The 11757-nt window shown below is 35.3% G+C and overlaps 1 protein-coding gene across 1 annotated transcript; it reads left to right on the top strand.

The window, feature by feature from the left end:
* Window positions 1-1425: 1425 nt before the first annotated feature.
* Window positions 1426-11247, top strand: LOC129220184 (neuronal calcium sensor 1-like). Its single transcript, XM_054854542.1, has 5 exons — window positions 1426-1467; window positions 2573-2662; window positions 3709-3787; window positions 7585-7748; window positions 10921-11247. Exons 1-5 carry the CDS (start codon window positions 1456-1458, stop codon window positions 11113-11115), a joined length of 540 nt encoding a protein of 179 aa, XP_054710517.1. The 5' UTR covers window positions 1426-1455; the 3' UTR covers window positions 11116-11247.
* The last annotated feature ends 510 nt before the right edge of the window (window positions 11248-11757 follow it).

The following is an 11757-nucleotide window of genomic DNA, read 5'->3' as shown; positions in this document are numbered from 1 at the left end:
AACAATGATTTTCCCCCAAAAAGGGGCAAAAGACCCCCTTAGGAACATCCGAATGCAACCAAAAGAGAAGGTTCACAACTAGACTCCACTAGGAGTCTACGTGCCAAATTTCAACTTTCTAGGACATACCGTTTTTGAGTTATGTGAGATACATACACACATACATACGTACATACGGACGTCACGAGAAAATTCGTTGTAATTGACTCGGGGGTCGTCAAAATGGATATTTCGGGTGCCTGTACGTTTTGAGGCATATATCCACGTGTGGTTGAGTCGAAAAAAAAACTCAACATTAATTCGGGGGTGAGAAAAATGGAAATTAAGGCCGAATTTTGAGTGAAAATTTTTTCGCGAATACAATACTTCCTTTTTTGGAAAAGGAAGTAAAAAGGGACTTTTACTGTCTATGAAAAATAGAAATGTTGCTTACATTTATTTTAGAACTTGCTCCTCAGGAATCGTTAATAGTTGTTGTTGTCTTTAGCCATTTAGGGTGGCAATTTGAGGTGCGCTGCTTCATTTTTCCAACTGTACCATAATTTGGTGTGAAGTCCCTTTTTCCGACTTCCACAGTACACACATGCCATGAGGACCCGTTTACAGGGTAGGCAACCATTCACAGCAACACAACACATTCACACAAAGAAAGGAAAAGGACAGGAGAGAGAAAGTACATTCATTCCCGAACCGGGATTCGAACCCGGGACCTCCGAATCTCTGTCAGACTTCTCTAACCACTAAGGAGGTCGGCCATCGTTAATGGTTAATCTGAGTATTTATAATGCGGAAGTTGCCTAATCCATCCCAACGAGGAATGGATCATGCAGTATGAAATAACACAAATCAAACATTGTTTCTATTGTTAAGTAATTTTAAATTAATTTATTTTCGTTAGTTAAATTTACCTCTTGATATCGAATAGAAATGCGTAGTGTAGAAAGCACGGGATTGTGTTCAGTATGTAAGTGGTGAAATTGAAATATTTTCAGCAGAGAAAATGAAGGCATAACACATCAAATGTTGACTAAGAACTAGAATTTAATGATAAATGGGGTGGTTACTAAATGAAGTGAAAACGAAATACAGGTACAGTGTGGACCTCACTGTTCATAAAACGTAAGATTCATCCGATTTTAACACTTTCATTTTAGCTCTAGATACTATTTAACTTTATCATGTTCGAGAACCCGAAAAATTAGTTAGTAAAAACTATCCTCATTTTAAGCAGGTTAGGCGAACCACTTTTTTCTGTTGAATGTTTTCATTTATCTAGCGGAGCTTTATTGACGCAAGCTTTTTCATTCATTATGTTTTTTATATAATAAAAATGCAAGTACTTAAACAAATGTTATGACTATTTACTTTTGTTTTTAAGTTGAATTGAGCTTCAATGTTTTTTTTCCCCTTTTTTATAGGTACAAAGATTTTATTCAAGACTGTCCATCGGGTTACATGACAAAAGAAGTATGTATTCTTCATAAAACAGAAAAGTGTTTTTTTTTTTTTAATATTCGGTTAAAAGTTATGTACCAATTTTCGTTTGAAATTATTGTCGTTTTATAACATTTTGTGGACTTAATATTTCTATCAATGTTAGGCTTTACCAAAACTCTTTCTTGTGTGAATAGATTTAATTCTTTAACAAGAACTTTTATCCGACTATTTTTTTAATAGGGCAGGATTGGAAGAGTAACTAAAACACTAATTGCAGTTTTTCCGCCGTTTAAAATCCATTGAAAATGTAATAATAAATTTAAAGGCACCAAAAAAGTAGGGTAAAGTAGCAAAATTTCGTCCCCCCTAGTCAAAAACTATTTAATTGTGGACGTTTCATAAGTTTAGTCTTCTGCGTTGCTGTTTGGGAGCACTTTTTCTTGTTTTTGAAAATTTGAACCATTGTAATAATATTTGTAAATACTCTTTTTGATTTATTGGAATGTGTTTTATTAAATTGTATTTAACATATTTGTTTTGGGTAAGACGTAAACCGAATGATATTAGTATTTTGCTCTGAAGGGTTCAATTCACGTAGAGCAAGAAGCCGCCATATTGACAAGTATACCAAATATGCGATTAATGCCAAAATAGAATCAGCGTCTGTTTCCGTGTAGGTTCAAATTTATGTCAAATTTCATCTGAAACGTAGCATTACTTCTTGAGATATTGCACTCACAATGAACACTAACGAACGTTCGATTGCACCATCCACTTTGAGCTATTGGAGCCAAAATCAAATCAACTCTTATACCTTCTAAGGTATACCTGTCAATCAATTTTTGTTTGATTCTGTTCATTACTTCTCGAGATATAGCAAACGTTATCTCCTGAGATGGAGCAGGCACACAAAGCTGAGAAAACATTCGATTGAGCCAGTCTCCTTCGAGGAATTGGTGCCAAAAAATAATTAAACTTTTTGCACTTCTAAAAATTGCAGTGTAATGTGAAAATTCAAATTTTTGAATGAATTTGCTTCGATTCTCGTAGATGTGTCGTAAATATTTAATTCTTTTTACTTAATTTATTGATATTATTTCATTTACCTCACATTTTAACCACTTTTCTTTTACAGGAATTTAAACACATATATGGACAGTTTTTTCCATCAGGGGATCCAACTCGGTTTGTTGACTACGTTTTCAATGTCTTCGATATCGATAAGGTTGGAATATTTTATATTTATTGCATTTTCCTAATGTGTTTCAAAAAGCCAAACGCAATGAAAAATAAAAGTTAACAGCTAGCTTGTTGCACGAATAGCAAAAGATATAGCAAAAAAGTTAATCATTAATTTAAAAAAGAGAAAACTATGCCATCATATCAATATTATGAATAAACCAGAAATGTTTTATTGTTAAAACACATAGGTTGTTAAAACATCTATAAATATTTTATTGCTAAAAAATCATATTATTTTTTCTGTTTCAATAATAGATATTTTTTACGCAGTCAGTTTCATTATTGTGAGCTATCATTCAAATAATGGCAGTCTTTCTGCATCGCAATACGTCGATATTATAAATGATTCTTTTGTTTCAAGTGTTAAATTTCACGCATAGGCGGCTCTTACGGGGGGGGGAGGATTGGCAACTGCTTCCACACTTTTCAGAGTTAAAAAATAATGATAGATTTTAAAATGATTTTTATAGGATGGATTGATTTATTTTACGCAAGTAAAAACTGAAACTTAAAAATAAATGATGTTTCTTCAACTTGTTTCATAAAAATGGAACTTAAGAGGGAAGGGAAAGGTCTACATTGGCCATCCGCCCCATTTTTCTCAGTCAACGCAGTCCAAGCCGATTGAGAGCGATAAATTTAGCTCATGGTAGAAAACCAATGTGATAGCAGGCTCGTTGCGTTCTGAATGAACTTTTAGCTCTCTTTGAAAAGACGGAAAAATTAAAGTGATGAGCTTAGGCATCCGGCAGCTGGCAACATTTTTGACGATGTTTCTGATGTCGATAACTCTGAATGACGAAATTTGGAAGTGAGGATATGTAATATGGAATTTTTTAATGTGCAAAGTTTTATACAGTAGGTCCATAAGTGTATCTTAGTGGTCAAGTATAATTGTCAAGTTGGTTATTAGTTTATTCTAAATCTGATAAATAAAACAATGTGATGAAACGTTTTTCTAAATTCTACTTATGTTTTTAGTAAAAAAGAAAAAAGGGTTTGAATTTGTTATTTTATTTTTTCTTTCAGAATGGGGTAATAACATTCAAAGAATTCATCCTAGCAATTTCTATTACTACTAGAGGAACTATAGAAGAAAAACTAAATTGTAAGTAACACTTAGCTTTCCTGAACTTAAATTGTTTGAGTACACAGAATTTAGCCGGAATAGACATACAGAGAAAAGAATCTGCTATGTGTGACATTGTGCCCCTTATCTCTCAAAAGAACGAAAAAAACTTATGAATATTAAAAACAGAAAGAAAAGAAAAGAGGGGGGCCGTAAAAACACACCATAGAGAAGTGAAACTTTTATCTTTCCTCTTCTTTGCATTCCGTAACTTGACCCGCTCGTTCTTTCTGCGCCTGACTTTTACGCATATTCACGACAAAATTGTACGTTGTAATGAAAAAAAAAAGACTATAAACAGCGAGAAAACTAAACAATATGCGAAATCTGTTTCTTAATTGTTGCCAAAAACAATAAAAAACAAAAGTAATTATAAAGTTAATTTTGAAAATAAAGTTAACAAACTAATTTTAAAACTGAACCTAAGCAATGTGAATGACGCTTTTAAACTGATCACTTGACTTGAGCCAAAGAAATCATCAAAAACCTACATTATTTGAAAAGTTTAAAATGCCTAAAATCTATAACTGAATGCTGCTTAAGTTCAGTCTTGATATTAATTTGTTAAATTTATTCAAAATTTTTTTCATTCTAATTTTGTATTTGGCAACAATTCGGAAACAACTACGTCACTTCAGTCACGCAAAAAAGTTACGGATCATTATTTCAAAGCACTCGCATAAAAAGTTTCACTTCAAATAACTTCAAAAAAAAAAAAAAAAAAAAAAACTTTCGAATTTTCAAAATTAATTTGAATTTTGAAATTTTGAATTCGAATTATGTTTTTCGAAATCACGTGTTGAGACAGGACCCTACTCATTGGTTACTACCCCACTCGCTTGTTTCTAGAAACGGTTTCTGTCCCTACTCTTGGGCGGTTACGTGTGTATGGTTGTGTATGTGTATGCTTGTGTGTGTACGTAGACATGTGTGCTTGCACGTTGGCGTGTGTGTACGTGTGTGTATGTGTGTGAGTGTGTATGAGCGTGCGTGTGTCTGGGACATGGACGCCACCGACCAGGAGCAGCGGCTACAGGGAGGAGTCACGTCTGCAGAGGGCGGTGGGGTTCAAAAAAGAACCGGACATCAAGGACGGTCAAATGAAAACAATTAGCAATCGTGATTGCTCAAAATATTAAAATTCGCGGTAATTGTATTTTGTAAGAGATTGACTATTGCCAATGGATTTTGCAATATTCACTGGAAAACGTGTACCTGTCAAACCTGAGAAGCAGAGGAAATACGTACTTCGATAGAAAGGCTAGTCCATTTTTGGGGTCGTGAGGAAAGTTTTGCGAAAACTTTTCACTTGTTACTTTACTCTCACGTGACAGGTCCTCCATTCCCTTTGGTGGGATATTAGATTGGTTGTAAATCGTTAGTGAAAACAATGCAGGTTATACAAAACATTATTGGTTAAAAAAGCGATAACTACACTGCAAACTCCTTGAGCACATCGGGAATACTTAAATTCAAGAAAAGTGCTCCTGGTTGCCTGAATGATTAATAAAATGTGTCCCGAATGTGCTCCGTTAAAAAGAAAGTAAACTGAAATATTTTATGAATCAGTTCTGAAAGTGTACCGAACGTGTCGCTCTCAGGATTTAATTTAAATTTAAGAACACATTTGAGAACATATTGGGATGAATTTGAGAACAAACAGGGAACACATTTGGGCACTTATGAAACTAACACCATCTTCGTACAAAAAAAAAAAAAAAAAATTAAACAGATTTCATTAGCTAGTCGAATGAGTTGCAAAAACAACATGACGGTGCGACTCCCGTCTCCCAGGTTTTTGAGGAGGCCTGCTGGTTATTTCCGAATTAGAAAGATTTTTCCTTCTTCGCTCTCTGCAAGAATTTCTCAAATTTAAAGCAGAAAAATACAGTTCAAAATGAAATAGAAAAGAGAAGAAAAAAAAAGAAAGAAAGACGCTTAAATCGATGCAAGAGTCTTCAGTGGCTGAGAGGTCAATAGCACTTGCTCCCGCAGCAAAGAGGGAAGAAGCGTACGTCTTCAAAAAGCTTTCTGAAATTTACAGTATAGCACTCTAACACCATTAAAATTCAGCTACGTAACGTAGTGTTGTTTGGTAATGATAATTAAACACAAGCTTAATTCACGTTAACGAACGGGAAACAACTTAGTGTTATCTCTATTCATATCCATGTGCTTTCTGCCTGCCGCTTCAATTACCGCAACGTAAAAATAACTTAATAACTTTCATCTACAGTGAAAATGGGGGTGCTTCGCGGTGAGGTAAAACTATCATACCTCGGCGAATTGAAAATTTGTTTCTGTTGCTTAGGCAATCAAATATTAATTTAGTTTGTATGTTTTTGTTATAAATTCTTATTTTCACTAAATTACAAACGTCTAGTTTCACCAAAGAAGCAATTTGCATCAAATTTTCATGAAACTCTTCTACGCATTTAGTCCTAAAGAAGGAAATTAATGATTTTTTTAAAATTTTCCTTTTAAAATACAGTCGAGACTCGTAAAACCGTCCAAATTTGAGCCGAAAAATTAGCTTGTTAGGAAAAATGCCGGGTTAATTGGAATGCACGAGTAACAGTTTTTTTGAGCGGAGAATTTTCTTCCAATTAAAACGCGGCTGAGTTTTCTGGATTCAGTTGTGTTATGAAGTGCCGCGTTTTCGGGACTCCGCATTTGATGTTTTGCCCCACAAAGTACAGTTTCAATTTTTCTGTTTCATATACACTCGTAAAACCAATTCGCACTGCAAACCCAAAATGGGTTTCGACTTTCCTAACAATCATTTCCTTCCCAGATTTAGCTCTTAGTTCAATTCCAGAGCCTTAATTTCCACGTTTTCTGACTCCATTTCAACTTATATTATGATCTAAATTCAAGCGTAGCGAGCTTTTTTTAATTGAAAAAAAATTTTAAACGAATATTTTCTTCAAAAACATTATATCAACTTTTCTATTTTCAACGAACCAGCGCGATTCTAGTTTTTATTAGATACATATTACAATACTTTTTGCATTAGTTCTCACTATAATAACCAGTATTCCAGAGGTTTCAAGTTCACAGGTGTTTCTTAATATTCTGTGTTAAAAATTTCTTTAATTACTGTTTTTCGATTCTTTACATATCATTCATTAGTACGTCGAAAATTGGATTACAACTAACCAACCATTCTACGATATGAGAGAACATTTGCTGCTCTTATGTATTTATGCTTCCGAGTTTCTCAGACAAGTTCTATGAGGTTGGGAACTGGTCCTCGGTGGACGTTTTTGGAACGACAGAGGGAGTGAGGGATTGTATGAGACCCACTAACCCATACTCACTTACTCAAGGACGCATGGGTTCAAGTACTTAAAATCGATAAACAAAGAAATTGATAGGTACGGGGACTACAGTGATGTAATGCAAAGTATATGTATGAAGAAGCAGTATAGTGCTGTTGTAGTTCATTGCAGATTTATAATCGTACGGTGGTCATTTTTATGTACACTTGAGAATGAATTAAAATGTATCTTAATGAGCAATATACCGACAACCTGGTTATCTCATCCAGAGACTGAAGTTTCGTCCTTGCTTAGACATCTGTTTTGAAAAAAAATGACATCTGCCACCGGCTTGTTATTCCCTGTTCCAGACTGATGAATCCACACAAAGACGAAACTGCAGTCTCTGGACGGGATAGCCGGGCTATCGGTATATTGCATGTAGTTCTGCCTTAGCCCTGGCTAAGGGGTGGTAACTTGCTGCCTAAGTCTTAATATGTTCATTTTCTCTTCAAGGGGCCTTCAGTCTGTACGATTTCGACAGTGACGGCTACGTGACGCGTGATGAAATGTACGATATAGTCAAAGCCATCCACAGGATGCACGGTAAAGAGGGTGACACAGCTGAAAGGGACGCAGCTGAACAGAGGGTGGATCAGCTCTTCACGAAGTTGGACACGGTAAATGATCTTTTAATACTAAACACTTATTAATACCTTTTCCTTTTATCAAAATGAAACTTAAGACGAACGCCCATGTTGACGAAGGATGGGAGCTTCAGAAATCAGTGATATACTTTGAATCCATCAAAGAAAAATAAAAAAAATACGTGTGCAAAGCACTGGTGACAATATGTTTTTACTGTGTCATCAATAATCAGTATAAGGAGACAGGGAGTCATTGATCACCCCCCCCCCTCTTTTTTTAAAGGTTATAACTTTTGTTTGAATTAAGAGAACTAAACGATCTCATGTAAAATATTTGGAACAGGCTTTTCCCATTAAACAAACTGTACCGCTTTTTAGCCTACTTTCCAAGTAAAAGTCAAAGAAAGAAGAACAAAGCATGAAAGAAGGCTTAATCCATCTTTAAAATTTCGCTGAAAGTAAAAAAAAGTAAAATACGTAATTTATACTATAGAAAACTTAAATATTGGAAATAAGGGTTTTAAAATGGAGAATATGTGTATCGGTCTACCCCCCCCCCCCCCCCAATAACTTTTGAGCGAATAGTCCGATTCAATTAAACTTTTTTTGGTCGAAAAGTTTGGTCAAGGACACTTTATTCAAAAATTTCACTTTTTTATTTGAACTATTATTCGTTCAATTTTGAACAGTTCAAAAAAAAGAAAAAAAAAAAAACTACATGTTATATCTTGCGAGGAAATTTATGGCAAATATAGATTACGAAGTAAAAATAAGAAATAATAACGTATAATTGCCCTGAAATTCCAGATTACTGCATAGATGTGTTTTTGGGTAGCAAAGAATCCCTGTTTTCAATGCAATATAGCCTAGCTTTTGTCGGATCCCTCTTCATCAGAAAGATAACTTATTTTGCATTGAAAAAGGGGTTCCTTGCAACCCTAAAACACGTGTATGCAGTTATCTGTAACTTTTGTGCAATTCTACGTTATTTCTTATTTGTACTTTTCATGCACAAAGGTATAATTTAAAGGTGGATTTGTTTCAAACAAACCATGTTGGAAAAAGCTGTTGATGAAAAACGAACAGTATATTCTCGAGTATCCGCGAAATAAAGTGGTACGGCAACCACGGTTAAACAAATTCGTGGATAAGCTACAAATTAGATATAAACAATGCTAGTGTATGAAAATAGTGCTTAAAAAGATCAATAATACTTGCATGCATTTAAATTATAGCTAAAACGATAACAGTGTATGTAAAAGCTAAGAAAACGATCGTTCATTTCAAATGATTTGAATTGGTCAAATGATCGCAAACGGATTATACACATACTCGAACAAATCGTGCAAGCAGATTAATTGCAACACTTCAATCTAGGTTTCACTAAACACGCAAAAGGGAACTTCGGTCTTATTCTATAGAGATTGAGTATCATTTCAGATTCTGTCTGTTTAGCTCTCTAATTTTAGCAATACTCCAACCTCTAATAGAACACTATACAGAGTGGTACGAAAGTAGGCGTATCCTGACTTTACTTTCAACGTAATGTTAGTTCCAGTTGAACCTTTGCAATCCCACAACCTTTAATTCATAACTATACAGATTGGTACGGAAGTGAGTACAACCCCATTTTACTTTCAACGTAATGTTAGTTCCCGTTTATACAATCCTCCAATCTTTAATGCAAAACTATACAATAATGATTCGGAAGTGGGTGTACCCCCTCTTTACTTTCAACGTAATGTTAGTTCCTCGGTTGGACTTTAACAATCCTCCAATATCTAATGCAAAACGAAACTGAGTGGTTCGGAAGTAAAGGTAGCCTCACTTTAATTCAATGTTATTTCTGGTTAAACCTTAGCAATCTCTAATGCAAAATTATACATAACTGTATTTTCAGTAAGTTACAGCCCTATAGCCATCGCTAAGTCAGAAATACATGAAATACACCGCTAGCTCAGTCATTCCAGCCGAGGACTGCATTTTCATGCTTATTAGCATTCGTCAGTCCGGCATAGGAAGTGACTGAGCTGGGGGGTGGAAACCCTCTTAAGGAAGCCAAGAGTACCAAACAAACTGGTAGCTAATACAGAATTAGCACTGACACTGACCAGACGAGTGACCGAAGCATCGGTTCGGTTCATCTCGAAGATTGAAGGCAAGGCATGGAATTTTCAGTAAGTTACTATGCCTTTCTTCCTTGGGAATTTTCAAAACACTATATAATTGCTAAATTTTATATCTCCAAGTATACAGACAAATGTTGAGATAAGACAGTATACGAATACCGGTGACAACCAATTACCAGTTTGTTATACTAGCAGGAAAAGGTTTTTATCGAAATTCAGTACAGTAGAGACAAATACTTTTTTAAAAGTATCACGGAGTATTGCTGTATTTTATGGTTAGAATAAATTATTCATAGCACAAATACATTTGAAATTTTACTTGAAATTAAGATTTACAAAAGGGCAACTGAGTGATCAAGGAATTGCTAGAAATATAAAATATGGCGCACATAAACGCACGAAACTGCTAATCATCACACCATTTAGTCGTGAAAATATGTTGTATTTTTTCTGCTACTTTTATTAATTGACATTCTGTTAATTCATACTTTTGAAGCCAAGTTTTTATATCAACAGATTGATTTTGGTACTATATCATCGTAAAAGAAACGCACATTCAAAATAGCTGTAGATATGCAACAGGTTAAACTGAAAACTCTTTCATTAAAAACTATTTATTATTATGTACTAATATGGAAAATACTGGAATTATACCACAGCAAATACCGATATTATGAAATTCCAAAACAGCTCGAAATACCGGGACTCGGTATACCGGTATTTCAATCACTAGCCGCAATGCATCTGCGAGAACATGACACAGAATTCAGCTGTGTTTTGACATGGATGGTGTTTTACCGATGTTTATGACTCGTAAGACCCACTTCCGGACCACTCTGTATATGCTCGCAACTATGCCAACGAATCGTCAACAAAATATGCCGAATAAGGAATTTTTTTGGAACTAACAGTGATCTCCCATCGGGTCGCTCCTGAACATGACCATCACCTGACAAAGCCTAGGCGTCAGGTCATATACAGGCGACTAAATTATGTCTTGGAGACTAGTTTTTTCGAAAAAAGAATCTTTACGAAGCCATCTTGCATTCTAATCGTGACCTCCTTTTCTATAACAGGACGGTGACGGGAAGTTGAGCAGAGATGAGTTCTGCAAGGGCTTCAAGAACGACACATGGATCATCAAGGCCTTATTATTGCGCTCTCCACTGGCCGCCCAGTCGACAACTTCTCTGTCCATCCCCACAAGTGACGAAGATGCCGGGAGGCGGTCCTCCACCTGCAAAGCCTCCGTCGGAAACGGACTCCATTAGTGTGCACCACACTGACTTTTCGCCGACAACGAATATCACGAAGAAAGGAGACTTTCGATTTGTTTTAGTTGATGAAGATCGTGCGTTTTATGGGAACTGTAAAATTGTGTTGTAACACACAGAGTGTTTGTCTTGCAGTCACGAAGAATTTATTTTTAAAGATTTCATTTCAGATTTATACACATTTTTTTTAAATTTTAATCCTTCAATCCTCATATAAATAATAGCCAATTATCGAGTAACCCGCGAGTTTTAACAGTGAAACTCGCGCCACGGCATGATAATTTGTTAATATATTTTGGTAATGTTTAACATGCGGCGAAAGGTTTTATTGAGACAAGGCTGAACTCGATCCGGTATCTTAACTGTTTTACTGGTAAGACTGTCATTTTATGAGAATGAAGAAACGAAAAAATGGTCAACAATGAACGCTACCTACTGGAGTTCAGGGTTCATCCACTGGAGTTAGAGTTTACAATTTCAACTATCAAAATATCACCAAACAGGCAATGGCTTCGTTCAAATGTAGAAGCAATTTTCACTCGTCATACCTTGACGGGCGATTTTCTAGTCATAAAATGTTTATCTCAGCGCTAAAGTGTGGGCCCTTTGTAGTTCTGGAAGGGTCTAAGATCTATCTAG

This window comes from Uloborus diversus, chromosome 4 (genome assembly GCF_026930045.1).
Source record: "Uloborus diversus isolate 005 chromosome 4, Udiv.v.3.1, whole genome shotgun sequence".
Classification (NCBI taxonomy): Eukaryota; Metazoa; Arthropoda; class Arachnida; order Araneae; family Uloboridae; genus Uloborus; species Uloborus diversus.
This window is presented reverse-complemented; position numbering and strand designations above follow the sequence as displayed.